The following is an 18,311-nucleotide window of genomic DNA, read 5'->3' on the forward strand; positions in this document are numbered from 1 at the left end:
ATGTAGGCCTGTACCAAATTGTGGATTTTAAAACAAAATTATTTTTTAAAAAAGTAACTTGTTAAATTTACTTGAGAAGCAAATCTGCGTAAGATTTGTTTTTAGAGAATACATACTATCATTCAAAAGTTTGGGATTGATTCAGATTTCTTATGCATATCAAGGCTGCATTTATTTGATAAACAATACATCAAAGCAGTAGCAGTTAATATTATTACAATTACAATCTAATATGTTTTTAAGTTTTTATTTTAAAATGTAATTTATTCCTGTGATATTAAAGCTGAATTTAGCATAACAACACCACTCCACACTTAAACAACACAATACCCAAATCAAACCAATATAATACTCAACAAAATAAACTTATCTTATTGTCAGTTGTGCTGCTTAAATGTTTTTGTGGAAATCATGATACAGTTTTCGGGGTTTAGAGAGTTCAAAAGTACAGCTTTTATTTTAATAGAAATCTTTTGTAACATATAAATGTCTTTACTGTCACTTTTAATCAATTATTCAAGTATTAATTTATTAAAATAAAACTGACCCCAAACAGTAGTACAAGTTTGATCTTTTGTTGTTGTTGTTTGTTTGTTTTAACCCAATAAATCTAGCAACCTTTTGAAAAGGTTACGTTAAAAAAACAAAAACAAAAAAAACCTTCATTATAAATTGTAAATTCAAGATATATTCTGCAAAATATAGTCTTGTCTAACAGTTTTGCTTCTGAAATAAATGTATCATTTTCTTTGAGAGATTACTCTTTTTAACTTAATTGTTAAAGGATGTTCAGATATTTTGTGTAAAATTAAAAAATATCTCAAATTTAAAAAAAACATCTGAACTGAAACTTTAATGTTTACTGTAAACAAAAAGATGAGACTAGTTCAATGTCACGGTTTTTGTAAAGGGTAGATGGTGATTTCACACACACACACACACACACACACACACACACACACACACACACACACACACACACATATAAGCTCTCTGATCAGTGTACACCCCTGGCACGAGGTTGATGATGTAAACCAGTTAACACTGGTATAAAGTGTCACATGAATCATCCACTAGTTGCTGTACTGAGCTCTAAAACACCCACCCAACCGGAACCCACTGCTGAGCTCCCTTTAACTTCTCTAAGGAGGATTTGAGCATCCTGTATGCTTGTTCCAAATCGTCATTTACTATGGTGAGGTCGAAGTAGTGTCCGTACACTCTCTGAATCTTGGCGCTCTCATCCACCGTCCTCTTCAGTTCTGCGTCCTGTTGAGAAGAGACAGGTGAAGATTTTTAGGATGGACAAAACTTGAGTTTCAAGAGAACCATGTTTATTATACAGCTACTAAGTGGGACTTAAAGGGATAGTTCAAGCAATGATAATTACCCCATGATTTACTCACCCTCAAGCCACCCAAAAGTATGTTATATTAAACAATGTCCTGGCACTTCCAAGCTTTATTATGGAAGTGAATGGGTGTTGAAATTTTGAATTCCAATAAAGTCTGTCCATCCATTATAAAAAGTGCTCCACACACACAGCACTATAAAAAAAAAAAAAAGCCAACCAAAGCAAAGCAATTCATTTAATAAAAAAAAACATATTTACAAACAACTACGTTACGTTTTATTTTAAGGTGTCCTTGTTACAGTGTAATTATACATTGAAGTACTAAGTAATATTAAATTACTACATGTACTTAATATATGGTTAGGGTTTGGTTTAGGGTTATTTGCATGTAATTTTGCATAATGTATTGTTATTATAATAGTACGAACATGTAACAAGGACACCTTAAAATAAAGCGTTACCTTACAACTTTATAAACTGTAATCTCTAGCCCGAAGGATGTAGGTATAGCGTAAGCTCCAGTGAGAAGATGCTAGTTTCACGAAAACCAAGTTTTGTATACAGCAAAGGAAAATCAGTTTCCTCTTGACTTACATTGAACTTATATTTGTACTCCTAATTTGTGACCAGTGTTTTGTTTTGCTCTCTCCTCTGCACTTCTGTGTTCATCGAGCTTATGCTACGCCTACATCCAACATCATCCACTGATCACCACTCTCTTGTGAACGCACGTACAACAGTCAGCGGAAGCTAGATTACGGTTTATAAAGTTTTATATATGGACATCTTTGTTACACAAATGCATTGCTTTGCTTCAGAAGGCCTTTATTAACCCCCGGAGCCATGTGGAGCACTTTTTATGATGGATAGATGTGCTTTATTGGAATTCAAAAGTTTTGAAGAGCAAGGACATCTTTTATTGTAACTTTGATTGTATTCATCTGAAAGACCTAGAATGGCTTGAGGGTGAGTAAATCATGGGGTAATTTTCTTTTTTTGGGTGAACTATCCCTTTAAACTTACTGGTCGGTGTTTGGTCACTCCAGCCTCCACCCCAGATCTGTTCATGGCCTTCAGCACCTCAAACTCTGGGGCTTTGATGAACACCACATAAGGCAAAAACTCTGATGTCCTGAGGACTTTTAGGGCCTATGGCAAAAAAAAAGTGGTTTTCATGAAATACTATAAAACAGCATCTGTTGATCCTCTCCTTAGTTAAAGAGTCCCTTACCTGTGGGCTGACGTCCAGGATACAGATACGTCCAGCCTCCACTACTTCATGGATGGAGTCATTCTTGGTGCCGTAGAGGTTACCGTCATATTCACCGTGTTCAAGATAGTGGCCAGCTTTAATATCAGCTTCCATCTTACTCCGGGATGTGAAGGCATACATCATATTATCTCTGTCTGCTGATTTGGGCTTCCTAGACGTGTCTGTGGACAGTTACATGAATCATTAATTTCTGTTTATGAACAGATTAGCACTACATTTTGGTTGTGTCCAAAAAATCTCTCACACTAAAGGGAAGAAATATTTGCATCAGGAATGAGTCTGAACCCCCACAGTAATGAAAACTGTGCCTAATACACCCAGAGATGACTCACAGGGGACGGTGGTGCCATAGTGCTGAGGGTCTGACACTAGCAACTTATTCTTCAGACTTCGTCGTCCCACTCCTGGTGCACCAATCAGAACCAGCGTCTTCCTGCGAAAAGGTGGGACTTTTGCCACCTCCTCATAGATCAGTAACTCGTGCCTGTCAAAATCTGTCAGGGATTAAAAAAGAAAGAATGAAAGATTGGAAACCAGAAAAGACATGCTGTTTCAAAAAAACATGCATTTGAGTAAAAATAAAACAAACCTGCATTTTTTGTAGTTAGATACATCATTTTCTTCTTCTTCTTGCCAACCATTCCAGTGCAGAGATTGGCTGTAATACACAGTGATATTATTTATACACAAATAATTACTGCATTACTGAACCTTTAATAAAGTATGCAGTGCTTTAAGAACGTTTGATTAGAGGATTAGACATTGTAAACGTTCATATTAAATCCACCAGGGGGCAGTATGCACAAATCAACCATTCAAATAGGGTAGGGTTAAAAACAATAAATAAAAAATATAAACAGTAATAATAATAATGCTTTAATTCAGCAAGAATGATAGCAAAATTGATAGTGAAAAGATTTACAATGTTAATAAAAAATAATACTACAAATAAATGCAGTTATTTTAAACTTTCTGTTCAAAGAATCCTGAAAAAAATATTAAGCAGCACAACTTTTTTGAGCAGTGAATCGTCATATTAGAATGATTTCTGAAGGATCATGTGACAATGATGAGGAAAATTCAGCTTTGCATCACAGGAATAAATTATATTTGAACATATATTAAAAATAGACATTTTAAATTGTATATTATTATTATTACTACAAGTACCTGCTGGTGAAAGGTCAACATCTTTCTTCACAAAAGCTTTCCTCTTCTCCTCCAGAAGTTGACTGGGAATCAGACCAGCACTGCCTCCCTCTACATGACGGGCCTGTGGACACATCATGTACAAAAAATACACCTACAAAAAATTTATAATTTCACTAGGCTGATCAACTTTTATACAGAGATCTTACATGTTAACTAAAAAGCAGATGTGATTTAGGTCTTCAAAAAAGGTAAATGATCACATCATTTTTAGCACAAATACACTCTAGTGCTTCTAATTTGACTGACAAACCTGCCACCAGTTCACATCTTCCTGGTTAACAATCTGCAGAATGTCTCCACTTGAGAACTGTAGTCCCGCCTCCTTGCATGGGATCAGGTTGTCATTGGCAGGGTCATAATCACAATGGCACTTCACAAAAACCTGCAGAGACAAGGGTAAGCGTGCTCATGATTGAAATACATTAAAGTTGCTGATGTGAACTATTTCCAGTTGTCCGTTACTGATTACAAACTACATGACAGAAACTGCTGCTGAGTGCAGCTCCATAAAACTGGAAGAATTTCCATATGTATATGACATGTAATATTTTTTAGTAAGGAAAATGTAATGAAGAAAAAAAGAATTAGAGAGAATCAATAAATTATGAATTATTTACTGCCATTGTGTGAATAATACGTGATCAGATAAACTATATAAAAAAAAAAAAATAAAAAAAAATGGATTTTGAGCATTTAAGAGCTTATTTTTTGGAATCTGATTATGTAATCCAAATGACATGTAATCAGTTACTACACAGCACTGACTGTTTCCAATAATTTAAAATATGAAAATGAGTTAAAACATTAAGAAATTAGATGACAACCACGAAAGAGCAGCAGAGAAAAACAAGAGGAAAGTAGGTAGCACTGATGTGCATATGTGGAGTCACCAGCATTTCAAAACCACTGGTGGCCTGATACATAATACCAGGTGTAAACAGGGTCATTGATGTGATGCCCTATGCATGCAAGTACACTGAACATGTCCCGTTGTGTATTTAGACGGTACCTGTCTGGGGGGATGCGGCTCCTGGTAGCTGGGAAGGATCTTGAGCACCACACTGCCGCTGGCCTCCTGCAGCATCTCCTGCAGCACACGAGGGTCGTCACCCACCTCTCGCCCGTTCACCTCTTTGATGATGTCACCTGCGTGGAGCAGACCCTGCTGGTCGATCATCCCCCCGTGGAGAATGCGGGCGATCACCAGCTCTCCGTTCTCAATACGGAACGTCACACCCTGACAAAACAACAGGACAAGTCAGAAACTAGTCACTCTAGTCTAAGCACATATGGAATCTGATCACTCAGTTTCCAGGACTTTTTCATGACCTTTATATATTCATTTACTATTTTAGAGTAAAAAATTGTATATTCACTGTAAAATTTGATATAATGAATATTAACGTAATATTTTAGAGCAAGCATAACTACATATTTCATTTTATCCTATCATTATGCTATGGTCTAAAATATAATATTAGTATTATATATAAATATATACATGCATACATACATATATAAAATATAATATATAATAAGAACATAACCATACATTTGGCTTAATAATTTCATAATGCTCTGCTTTGAAAAATAATATTAGAATTCAAATAAAATTACAGTATAATTTAATATAATATTACAAATAAATGGAAATATCATATTATATAATTGCATAATTTATTGTTATAAAATGTATAATTACAAACAGAAATCTTGTATATTAATCTCATATTTTACAGCAGAGCTTAACCATACATATTGTTTAATACTATCATTTTGGTTTGCTCTAAAATATAATGTTAGTATTACAATTTAATAATATTTTAAAATGACATTAAATATCATAATTTAATATAACATTATTATTATACGATACAATATCTAATTATAGAATTTAATCAATAAACATATAATCACATAATCATCAAAAGTATAATCACTTAGAAATTTTGTACAATTTCATACTTTAGAGCACAGCATAATTATAAGATGTATATTCTGACTTTTCAAAGATTTTTTTTTTCTTTTTTTTATTTCTATGACTTTTCCAGGTATGAAAAAAATTATACAAGTTTGTTACTGTGGGAACCAACATCAAGAAAAAGATCTTGAGTATGAGAGAGTTTTAAAGCGTTCTCTGCGCACAGAAACACTGTGAATGCAATCTTACCAAATGCTCTCCAGCCACTTTGCGGATGCCCACCATGCGGATGGCATCAGCTGGCACCGGTACACTGTTGATGGGCGGCTCCATGAAAGCACAGGGGCTCGAGGGCGGAGTCTCACATGTCTGAGAGGCCACAGAGTCGTGCGTCTCCAACAGAGACTGATCATCAAAAGCACAGCGCGTCAGTCACTAATCAGACTGTCTATTATTCCCATTTCATTTGACAGGTCTGCTGGTCTGCAGCGGTGTACCTGGAAGTGCGGCTGGTTGAGTATGCGTGACAGCTCTGCGGCGGTGTTGCTGCGGTGTGTGAAGGGGCTCAGCTCTCTCAGGATGTCCTGCACCAGCTCCACATTATTGTCCCTCACGGCCTCCAGTCGTGTCTCCTCCAGACTCTCTGCACTCTAGAAGATCAGTCAGGTTTTAAGAGCCATATTGATTATCAGTTATTGGTTTGTCGTGAAAGAATGGCTATATTGCTGCTGATGCTTTTGACGACTTCGGCAAGATTTATTTTATTCGTATTCAGATATATTTAAAAGACATTTATCATACACATTATTTACTATTATCTTATTTATGTGTGTGCATGCATGTTTCTTATACAATATTATTCTAATATTTTTTCGACTGATACTGGTCCATCCAAATACATGAAAGAATCAACAACTTTTAAATTCTGAAAATTCTGAAAATAGGTATTTCAGCAGTCATTACTCGAGTCTTTTGTGTCACATGATCCTTCAGAAATTAATGCTGATTTGGTGCTCAAGAAACATTTCCTTTTATCAATATTAATGTTGAAACAGTTGGTAACTGATATACGAGCGTTCAGTAGTTTGTATAGAAAGATTAGCTTGATGAACTTTTTGAATTGTTCTTTTGAACTTTCTATTCATCAACGAATCCTGAGAAAATGTAGCACAGTTTCCACAAATTCAGCAGCAAACCTTCCGCATTTATAATAATAAGAACCGTTATTAATAGTTCATTCTCAATAATAATTGATAATAATTGAGTACCAAATAATAGACATTATTTATAAAAGACATTTTAATACATGTTCAAACAGAACATTTTTCAACTGTAATAATATTTCACAATATTACTGTTTTACTGTACTTCTGGTGAAATAAATGCATCTAGTAAGCATTAGAGACTTTTTTTGAAAACATTGAAAATCTTAATTATCCCACATTTTTGACAGGTGGTATAAATTCATTTTAAATCAATAATTCATAAATGTATTAACTTGTTGAGTAGCTATAAGTGGGATAATGTATAGTCACAACTTTTTTATTATTATTTTTAATTTTTTTGGCAATAATGACTGCGGTATGTTTGGGGCTGAAAACTGACCACCGGGCTCTCCATGATGCCCTTGAGGAAGATGAGGTCCAGGTCATTGGCAGTGGTGGAGCTGGTGCTGTCACTCAGTGTGTCCAGCACCTGCGGCACTGCTGGGGGGGAAAGACAAGAGACCTGATTATACAGCTGCTTATGTGACACTCTACTGTTTGATCATACACACTTACACAATCTGTTTTATACATTCATCTTACCATATGGACAATATTAGGTCTTTTTTAAATGTACAGCTCAAATGTATATGAAACATTTTTGAGAAGCCTCCTTGAACTATGCCTTTAACTACTGAAATATGAATAGCTGTGTATATGATAAGATGTAGAGGGCTTAAACTGCAAGATTGACATTTTAGGGTAGATCACTGCACCTTAATATATCAGAATCACACAGTATTTATTAACAGACACTGCAGGGCACACACATGTCAAGTGGATCTCCAGGGAATGATATCACTGAAGCTGGGTATCCCTGTGTGTGTGTGTGTGTGTGTGTGTGCCAGCCATCTGGAGCACAAGGGTGTCCATGTTTATTAGTACAGCGCCAGGAAAATCCTCACAGCAAACAGTCAAATTACCTTTAGTGACCCCCATTTCTGTGATTCATCTGTTGTGATCTGTACTGTTTTGGCTCAACATCAAATTCTTAGAATGAAACAACTTTTTTGCGGCTACTGTTTACGCCATAGGCACAAAGCAACACTAGTTTGCTGAAATGATGCTAAGCCATCTGCATTAGGGTCCAAAGACGTGCAAAGGAAAAATATATGCTGTAAATAAATGCTTTTTAAAGTAGATGGAAATTTTTTTGTTAAAGCTTCTTACATTAAAACAAATTGATTTAAACTTTTTTTTTGACTAAACATCACATTAAAGCACTTTTGGTCACCACGCATTCATCCTTTATTTGGCAAACAGCAAAAAGTGTAAAAAAAAAAATATATATATTTAAATGAAGGGCATTTGGGATGGACTAACTATAACATTAAATTGAGCAGGACAAATAAGCTTTGTCATTAGAAATGTTTAAAGCATCATTTTCATCACTGTTATTTCCATCACAGAATACTGCTGAACGCAATGCATGATTTGAAATGTGATGGAATGTGGTGGAAAAAAAAAACAAAAATGAATCTCCTGTGATGCCTGTAAGTTCACTTTTTGTGTTTTATAATTTAAAATTTTAAATTTCAAAATTCCAAAAAACCAAAAAATCTCTTATTGATGATGATACTTACCATGCTCTGTGCCGCAAAATAAAACTCTTATTGATGATGATACTTACCATGCTCTGTGCCGGTGGCTGCCACAGGCATGATGTTTGAAATCTACAACCAAAGCATCAGAGAGAGAGATTTAACATCATTATTAGGAACAGAGGGTAGAGTAAGTATAAGCAAAAGAAAGATGGGGAATGAAAAGAAATGTAAAAGAGTGGGGGCATTTTCTCAGCTGTGGCTGCTATGACAATGTATACAATAAGATGAGATATGCAGTGTGTGTGTGTGTGTGTGGGAGGGAGAGAATGAATGATTTTTAGGGGGTTGCTTAGATTCAGCCCTGTCCTCCAAATGAAAGCATGACAGGGAGCAGGTGCACTAGAGACACAAGTCACAGGAGGAGGAGGAGAGTGGGAATAACAGAAGCGCTGAGAATAAGACTGAAAGATTTTTACTATACATAATTTTTTATAATAGACTTACTGGAATACTTGATTTGGTTTGGTCAATCACTGCATCCCACTGTCATATGATTCTGCATAAATGACTGTGACTGTGTATAAATGACTGTGCTGTCCCAGGCAATAGATTTATCCATCACTCCACAGTCTCTTTCTTCCAATATAATAACATCATTTCTAACAACTAAATCAGTGATTCATTTATTAGGCAGGATAGTGTTTTGTATGCTGGTCATTATTATGAAGTAACTGATACATGGTCCTGATTAGCTGCTTTACTGACCACTGACTGTAAATTATACCATATAACAGACTGGCAGCAGGCATGAGGACGGACGGACGGACAGACGGATAGATAGATAGATAGATAGATAGATAGATAGATAGATAGATAGATTTCAAATCAATATGATGCATAATCCATAAATTCCTGCTCTAAAACTGTTTAAACTGTGTCCCAGAAAGCAGTAATCCCTCAAAGACCTGAAGGATCAGAGGAGGTTAAGACCTGACACACCTTCTCTCTCTCTCTCTCTCTCTCTCTCTCTCTCTCTCTCTCATTTGTCTCTCTCTCTCACACACACACACACACATACACAAATGGCTAATCCAACTAATAGGCAAGCAATTGTTTTCTCTGGACATCTGTTGTGATTTTGCAACCCTTTCTCACGAACAGGAGCTGCACTGTCAATCATATTACAAAACAGGATGTATTAAGTAACGTATGTATGGATACAGCCCACAGTGGGCATATAAATTAACCGTGTTTATGCTAGAGACGACTACACTGCCTTCATTACTTCATATCTTCCCATGGGAGCATTAACAAAACACCATTCTACTGACATTATGAGGCTTTCAACACAAATAATGGGAGCAAAGTATTCTCAAAAATCCTATGCAACCATGAACCATTTTCACATACACTGTATGACGGAGGTGGTTGCTATAGTGATTCTTTTTCTCCCACATGTTACGTAGGTTATGAGCTGAGTGACTAGCCTACTTCCTAAAGGGGAAAGTAGCTGCCTTACATTCCAGCTGAAGCCCAGGAAGCTGGAACGTCTTCTTAAAAAATCTGGACTATTTGATTGCTGTTATAAGGTTATTAGACAGATCTGTCATCAGTTACTCACCCTCATATCGTTCCAAACCTGTATGACTAATGTTTTTTACTTGTCCATACAATGTTAGTCAATGGGCACCAAAACTGTTACCAGCATTCTTCAAAATATCTTGTTTTGTGTATCAGGTTTAGAATGACATGAGGGTGAGTAAATTACCTTTAAACATGAGCCATAACAGTCCAGAAATCAATTAAGAGGGTTTAGCTGAGCTTTATATAGTCTTTACTCAATGTATATGAGGTAAAGGGGTAAACAAGGTCAAATAAGCCTTCTTTTCAGGTATAATCTGCTTTTTGGAAATTAAAAAAAAAAAAAATCTTCTTATTGTAATTCACCTCAGCTCTAGCTTGTTCTATAGTGACGCTTTCTAATAACTATGAATATTGTTATCTGTAGGACAAATTACTCATAAATTGCTTTAAATGTATCTGCTAAATGCATAAATGTAAATTCCTGGAAAGACTTGACTTTGACTGATGACTTATTCTATTCACTTCACTATATACAAACACTATGATTTTGCTGGGCCGTCAGATAATGTCACACTGAATCAAAGGAAAAAACATGGGAGCTTTGATGATGTGGATTTGTGATGCTAGTGTGAATCTGTTGTTTATGTAGCTGAGAGCAGTCCCAGTGGGACGGATGGAGAGGTCAGACTTCACACACACCTCTGTTTCACACACTCTGGCTTATTCACAAGCACGACATCAGTGTTCAGAGTGAAGCTGCTATACTGGGATGAAGTGTCAGTTCAGTTCAGGCAAACACAGACACTCATTTACCTAGCTCATTTCCTGCAGGTCTTTATTAATGGGTGTTGGCTGTGCTTTCTTTGAATATATAGGTGTTGTGAATGCTTCAAGCGCCTCTGATTTTTGTTGTTGTTCCACTATTCCACCATCTGACAGACCCCCTTCGGGCTCCATCTTCTATGCTTTTATTAACCCACACAAAACACACAGGTTTTATTGTTAACCTACAGGCACAATAACAGCACATAAGTTGCTTCTCTGGTCAAGATGTTTGATTAAAACTTTAAATATTGAACATCACAGCACAATATTAGCATATTAAAATTAGCAATGTTGCCAAAGAAACAAAGTAAAGCAAATTATAGTGTTACAATTTAAAATAGAATAAGCCCCCAAAAGTATTTGAACCTATAAATAATTAAAATAATTACAAACAATAATTTTCAAATAAATTATGCTAGTTATTTTAAAGTGTCCAGATCAGTGTTATTTTAGTATTTCTTAGATACTATTATAGTTTGTATTAATATTTTTATTAATTTATTAACATTTTTTTATATGTCTATACAGTCTTTATTCATTTTTATTTTGGTTTTAGTTGTAGTTATTTTAGTACATCAATTTAAACTAAAATATATAATTAAATAAAAATAAATTAAATAAATAAAAACGTTTCACACACACACACACACACACAAACACAACATATACAGTATATATATATATATATATATACATAACACACACACACTCACACACACACACACACACTATATATATATATATATATATTTATATATATATATACATATATATATATATATAATATATATATGTAATCTTTTATATATACATACTTTTAAAAATTCTCAATCTTTTAATATTTTTTTAACTAATTCTTGATCTCAGTGTGCTTTGAAAGGTGTCAACCAAACATGAGAGATGCCCAAGCTCACATTCCAATCTCATTACCAACAGACCAGTGCTTTTGGCCAGGTATGAATGCAAACTCAGCATCTGAGTGCGATCCCCTGAGAGAAAGCGTGAGGGGGTCTTCCTCCAGTCCTTTACAAAAGGGAGGGATGGTGAATTTATCAAGGCTTGGCAACTCCCGAGCCCCCCACCTCCTTCCATTCCCATTCTTCCTGCAGACCCCGCTGAGCCCCTGCGCTAATGACACCCCGGTCTGGCCCAGCCCACATCACAAGCAGCCATGCTCTCCATCTGCTCCCTCGAGCCAGAAAAAGGCATGTCCCATCTGTCTCCAACACACAAAAAATAGGCCTGCGTCCCCTTTAAGGAACCATAATGAGACGCTGAGGCTATGCCAGATTATTCTTCGTTTTTAATTACCTGGTTTTGACAGCACATACATATTCATATGTATTAAGGCTTTAATCTGCTACTGTAATGCTATCAAGAATGTGTTTGTACTGGTGCACTCACCAAACACACAACAAAAGCACCACCAGCTATCAGTATCAACTGTCGGTTAATGTATTTTAATTCTTTGTGCTTTTGTTATTAAATGAGTGCAATAGACAACACACTTTACTATGATGATAAAGGTGATTTTGGGCAAAGTTATTAAAGCGTCCCGTCCCAGAGCTGTTATAATAAATATCAGACCTCTTGCAAGTGCAACTGATCAATCAGATTAGAGGACCAGAACTAACTGCTGTAAAAGAATGGCTCCTAATCTTCAAATTATTTTTTCATCCGATAAATATATTCACTTAATTAATAATTAATTTTTACCTTAATTGGTTACATCCCAAATATAGGCTCGATTCATATTGAAATAAGTACAGTGTATATTTCTACATTTTAATCACTGGTTCTCTTGCAATAAGAAATTAATAACTGTAAATGTAGTCTTAATATTACAATGAATTTGCTGCTGATAGTGAGAAATATCAGAAGTTCAGTGATTCCACTCACCACCAACAATACGGACGGAAGCGATGCCAAATATATCTGATGCAGCCTTCATTTCACACAGAATTAGCTTTCTCATCTGAAATTAACTATGATGAAAGAAAATCATGCTGGTGAAGAACAGCAATAACCTCCAGACGCATTAAACAACGGATGCATTCATAATTTTACTTCATTCCTAACCGCATAACAACAATAAGACAGCACCATACTATATCATCACAGAAGATGAAACTATATGGTTCGCATTTCTGAATGGAACACACGTTTCGGGATGCGTCAACACACAAAAATACATAACACTGGAAATATGTGTGTCGTAAAAAGAGATACTAACCTTTCCAGTAACGTAGACGCCTCGTAACGTTGTTTTGATTCTGTGAGAGGTGTCTGAACCGCTACAAAGCGTCAAATCAGAGTCTAGCCATTGCGTAGACATAAAGAGGCAACGCTCAGTAGGTGGGACCCACCAGCCAGTGTGTGGCTATAGGGCCGTGTCAACAATAGAACGTTCTCGACAGACCGCTTTAAATGCTCTCCATTCATTTACATAACAGTGCCAATCAGTTCATTAACATGTAGTAGCAGGTTCAGCAACGAAAAAATATTTTATTAATGTGTTTAACGTGTTATATAAATATAAAAAGAGAACCTCACAGCATTAAATAAATATTAGCTAATAATATAGTGACCCTAAGTGTTATGTGTTAACTGTTATTTATATAATTATGCTGTTAAAAATCGAATGAGCAGTTGCTGTTTTGTAGAATGAGACTTTAGCTCTGACTTGTGGTCAAAGAAATGAATAAAATGAAAGTATCACGTACATGTAGTGCTATTGCCGTGTGGGATCTAACAGAACTCTATTTTATATTACAGCAGGGACATCTGCTGGTCATTTAGAAATAACCATATTTATATATATATATATATATATATATATATATATATATATATATATATATATATATATATATATATATATGTGGTGTGTGTGTGTGTGTGTGTGTGTGTATGTATATATATATATATATATATATATATATATATATATATATATATATATATATATAAGGTTAAGTAAGTACTGAAAATGTACTATGATCAAACTGTTATTATTATTATTATTTTAAAACGACTTATTCCTTTTCTTTATGGCATATGGTACAGCTTTTTCAAAAACCACCAGAGCAAAATAAATATCCAGATTCACCCAATAAACGTTTAATCACATAGAATAATTTACATGGTACAAACAAAAACTCATCATTTCTGTATGACACAATGAAGTATACACATATACATTTCCATTGTTAGTTCCTATTATAATATATTATGTACAGTTGTTAATGATATTTGTTCTGTGCACATGAAAGAAAAAGAGGGGATGTATTCAACAAAGAGGTGGATGAGGTTGTCTGATGGTGACTAGTTCTCATATAGTTGTCTGGAGGTTTTCTGTGGGAGGCACAGGTGGGCTTAGCTCAGGACAGGCGACACGGGGGTCTCTGAACTTCACCACATATAAGAGTCATCATATCTGAAAGAGAGAAATGTTATTAATATGCAATCAATATTGCTAGTTTTTCTGACATCAATAAGGCATATCAGTATGTTTCACTGATACTATTTCACCTTTAGCCTTTTCATTGATGCTCCAATTTCTATCAGTGATTTACAGTTTTCAATTAGTAAGCACAGTGCGATTTCTTCCTTTTTGAGACCTAATTAGGGCTGTTAAATGTCAAGGCCTTTCATATATTCAGTGTGCGTCATATTCCCTAACCCACTCCCTTCCTGACGGACAGAGAGAAGAGATTCCTCAACAGGTGTGAACAATTCATGAGTTGTTTCTACTTCCTATTGACATACAACCCACCACCCTTCATGAGTGTGTTCCTTGAGGATTTAAAAACTGCATTTACCCCAAATACCTTTAGAATACCATTTAAATCAGGAAACTTATTTTTGTCCATCTTACTGTTGCACGATGACTCTATTAGCATTTAACATTAAAATTGCAGCTACGGTTAAAAGAAAGACTCCCACCTTGATCTCTGTTTGCGCTCTGTGTCATCTCCGAACAGCAACTCAGCCATCATATCCTCCGAAGTGGACCTCTTTCCATACCTGTATGTAAGAAATATGACAGTTTATTCCCTCATTACTTTATTCCAGCCGTGTAGCTTAGCTGGGAACATTTTGGTACTGAAATAATGATCTCAAATCGCTCACACATTGAGCTCATTGTGGTGTGTGAAAGTGTCGGGAAGTGAAAAGAACTAGTCAGCCCACTTTATCTGTCAGACACCAATCACTGATACAAATACAAACTGTCTTTTCACCCAAGACGTTATGAATCTAATTTAGCAGTTAAATGATTTTTGACCACTTGACAGCTGAATGTGCTTGAGACACGTCACCAAGAAGACTCTGACATTGATCACACAGATGAAAGGTACAAAGCCTCTATGTCTTCAGACAAAACATGACTGTCAGTTCTAGAGAACATTTAGTGGAAATGGAGAAAAAGTTTTATTATGGAGACAATAATACTTCACTAGTTCATATCTCTCAGAATGGCATCTTCAAGATGAATAGGCCTATGCTGAAAACAAGCTAAGGGCGACGGTTTGGCACTCGAATAAACAAAGCAATTTCATGCTCAGATTCCTCCTCGATAGATGCCTATGAGCAATATCAATGAGTCTGAGACCAAACTAATGTTAAAGCTATTTCTGAAACATGAGCTCTCCAGAATCTCACCTGCTCCCCATTATGAACGTCAGCAATACTTTGTGAAGAGGCCAGGATTCGTTTAATGCAGTCACGACTGTGGCGCACACATAGTTGAGCTACTTGAACCATCATGTCTGTTGGTTTCTCTTAGAAATTCATCATATATTTTCAATTAAACCTCTTACAGGCAAGACTTTAGGTTCTTTGAAGGGCTAGCAAGGCATTGGAAAGTGATAAGTCTGAAATTAGGTCCTCTCTTGGAATAAACTTGAACTAAAGTATATTTCGGGGAGATAAATGATTTACTGAAATGTTTTTTTTTATTGGAATGTGTCACTCATTTTCTGAAACCTAAATGTCAAAGGCCTGTTAGAAGACTATAAATATGTAAATAAATGTAGTCCTCTATAAAGCAGGGATGAGAGAAACATCAATCTATGATGGATGAGTAGCCTATTCAATCTCTGAGGCTTCTCTGAGGTGCATCTGTTTGGGTTTTATCACTCAGATTTGTTATACGAAGAGCCTTTGGCCACTGAAAAGTGGACCATAATGCAATTTCACAATCCTACTGCAGAACTTGGTCATTTTTTTCCTGACATATTAATGGGAGATGGTGCTATGGCACCAACGGGAAATCATTTTTATCATGGTCACCTGGTCGATGTCCGAAGGGTGGGGTGATAAGAACATTTTAAGCAAACATGCATAGTTACAGGGGCCTTTCTCACCGTTGTCTCGTGATGAGGTTGATGTAGTGTCTCAGCGCTGTGTAATATTTGGCGAGTTCCTCCGGAGCAGCGTCATCTCCGGGATTCTCTGGTTTAGGCGGATAGGCGTCCACAAATGTCCCGAGACACAGGAGCACGCAGAAAAGGAGAGTAGCGATGACGGTCCAGGGTTTCAGCATGACAGCCATCTGAAAAATAATTATTTTTTTCTTCCATAAACTAATGCACATGTAGACTTACTGTGGTTACGTTACAAGAAGCTGCGTTTTATAAGACGTCTGAATAGATCGGGGAAGTGCGAGAGCAACAACAGGTGGAAAGTGTAGCTGTTGCGTAAACTACAGTTTTGTAATGGTTTTGCGAGTTAGTAGCTGTGCATATTGCAGTCAAAACGACGGCAAAAACTTCATTTTAAACAACAATAAAAAATACCTCTTTGAAATTCGGAATGACGTGTTAGAACTATTATTCAAATCAATCGAAAATCAGAAGCAAAACACATGCATTAAGAAACGAATCACTTTAGTTTGTGTATGTTTAAAAGCATATGATAAAAACTTCTTTGTGAGATGGAATAATTGTATAAATGGAATAATTGCACAAATAAAAATAAAATCTACTATTTATTTTTTATGTTAATCTAGACTATCAAACATTTTTTCCCCTAGCAGCTAATTAAAAGTAGTATGAAGTTGATCGTTAAGCGTCAAAGTGATCGCTGTCCATGGTGCTGAATGTGCTAGTACTAACAAAAATGACACTGAATACATCTTTGGTATCCGACATAAAAAACTTAACAGGAATGAAAACAGCAATGCCTAGAATTTCTACTTAATGCCAAATCTAGCATCTTTCAAATGTTAAACGCAAGTTTTGATTTGGCACCTCCACATGCAGAATGATAACCACAAGACAAACTTACTTTCAGCGAAGCCTAAGAGTTCAGGTACAGTTATTTTTCTGGACTGGAACCTTGAAGTTTCAATGATCTTTTTTGCGTCTCCCGAGTCTTTGCGAGGTCTTTCAGAAATAAGAAGTTGTCCACTCGCGGATCTGTTCTGTCCTGCCCGCACCTCAAGCTCTTTATATACGGTGCTGCGCCTTGCGTAAACACGAGACGGGCGGTGGAAATGACACGAGCTCTGCCCCCAGCACCACTTCCAACGTCAGTCATAAACACATTCGCAATACGACTCACGAGACATCCCTAGTTTCATTAGTTTCATGAAGATCATTGCTGTTGTTCAGCTGCAGATCAATTAATTTATTACCTGAATCAATATCAATAACATTCTTTAAGCTTAATTTATGTACATGATTTCCCCATGAAAGTTGCTTATTATTAATACCCCATTGTTTATGAACAGATAGCAAAAAGTGTCTGTCAAGTAGAATTTCCATCAAGTTCAGTTTCTGATGAAAGGAATTAAGTTCGAGTGGCCTTCAGTTTACATCAAAAACATTAGACGACGCTCCATGCAAGATTACATTGATTGCAGCGGCTAATCAAAACTCAGACATGACTAATCGAGCAATCAAATGTAATTCTTGCATCCCATCTCAGAACTACTTGACCCTTTTAAGTGAAAGTGACGTGACATACAGCCAAGTATGGTGACCCATACTCAGAATTCGTGCTCTGCATTTAACCCATCCAAAGTGCACACACACAACAGTGAACACACACACACACACACACACACACACACACACTCCGTGAACACACACCCGGTGGGCAGTGGGCAGCCATTTATGCTGCGGCGCCTGGAGCAGTTGGGGGTTCAGTGCCTTGCTCAAGGGTACCTCAGTCGTGGTATTGCCGGCCCGAGACTCGAACCCACAACCTTAGGGTTAGGAGTTAAACTCTCTAACCATTAGGCCAAAATCGACTTCCCACGACTTTATCAGATTATCTCCTAGGATGGTCTCTCTCACCAGTGTTCTCTCTCTCTCTCTCTCTCTCTGAA

General features: G+C 36.2%; 2 protein-coding genes across 5 annotated transcripts; both read right to left on the reverse strand.

Moving 5' to 3' along the window:
- Positions 1–403: 403 nt before the first annotated feature.
- mpp2a (membrane palmitoylated protein 2a) lies at positions 404–13,370 on the reverse strand. 4 transcript variants are annotated; one of them, XM_042720219.1, is made up of 14 exons: positions 13,212–13,234; positions 12,878–12,963; positions 8,656–8,698; positions 7,366–7,466; positions 6,258–6,410; positions 6,010–6,165; positions 4,849–5,076; positions 4,090–4,221; positions 3,798–3,900; positions 3,217–3,285; positions 2,960–3,121; positions 2,586–2,788; positions 2,378–2,503; positions 404–1,269 (listed from the first exon to the last, which is right to left on the reverse strand). In XM_042720219.1, exons 3-14 carry the CDS (start codon positions 8,684–8,686, stop codon positions 1,093–1,095), a joined length of 1,641 nt encoding a protein of 546 aa, XP_042576153.1. In that variant the 5' UTR covers positions 8,687–8,698; positions 12,878–12,963; positions 13,212–13,234; the 3' UTR covers positions 404–1,092. The 4 variants fall into 4 exon arrangements, with proteins under 4 accessions (XP_042576153.1, XP_042576152.1, XP_042576151.1 ...); XM_042720218.1 differs by lacking the exon at positions 12,878–12,963 and having other exon boundaries at positions 7,366–7,463; positions 13,212–13,370; XM_042720217.1 differs by lacking the exon at positions 12,878–12,963 and having other exon boundaries at positions 13,212–13,368.
- A 706-nt stretch (positions 13,371–14,076) lies between these two features.
- On the reverse strand, positions 14,077–17,423 carry pyya (peptide YYa). The gene is made up of 4 exons (XM_019078683.2): positions 17,267–17,423; positions 16,345–16,532; positions 14,924–15,004; positions 14,077–14,414 (listed from the first exon to the last, which is right to left on the reverse strand). Exons 2-4 carry the CDS (start codon positions 16,530–16,532, stop codon positions 14,390–14,392), a joined length of 294 nt encoding a protein of 97 aa, XP_018934228.1. The 5' UTR covers positions 17,267–17,423; the 3' UTR covers positions 14,077–14,389.
- Positions 17,424–18,311: the final 888 nt, after the last annotated feature.

Source organism: Cyprinus carpio, chromosome B3 (genome assembly GCF_018340385.1).
Source record: "Cyprinus carpio isolate SPL01 chromosome B3, ASM1834038v1, whole genome shotgun sequence".
Classification (NCBI taxonomy): Eukaryota; Metazoa; Chordata; class Actinopteri; order Cypriniformes; family Cyprinidae; genus Cyprinus; species Cyprinus carpio.

What these genes read in the sequence shown, in the direction of transcription:
- pyya (XM_019078683.2), bottom strand. Translation starts at nt 16,532, where the DNA reads ATGGCTGTCATGCTGAAACCCTGGACCGTCATCGCTACTCTCCTTTTC. An exon ending in AACCTCATCACGAGACAACG is followed by an intron (nt 15,005 to 16,344) that starts GTGAGAAAGGCC and finishes TCTTACATACAG; the next exon opens with GTATGGAAAGAGGTCCACTT. An exon ending in GAGCGCAAACAGAGATCAAG is followed by an intron (nt 14,415 to 14,923) that starts GTGGGAGTCTTT and finishes TCTCTCTTTCAG; the next exon opens with ATATGATGACTCTTATATGT.
- mpp2a (XM_042720217.1), bottom strand. Translation starts at nt 13,313, where the DNA reads ATGTCTACGCAATGGCTAGACTCTGATTTGACGCTTTGTAGCGGTTCA. An exon ending in AAGTGGCTGGAGAGCATTTG is followed by an intron (nt 5,077 to 6,009) that starts GTAAGATTGCAT and finishes TTGTTTTGTCAG; the next exon opens with GGTGTGACGTTCCGTATTGA. An exon ending in GAGTGACCAAACACCGACCA is followed by an intron (nt 1,270 to 2,377) that starts GTAAGTTTAAAG and finishes TCTTCTCAACAG; the next exon opens with GACGCAGAACTGAAGAGGAC.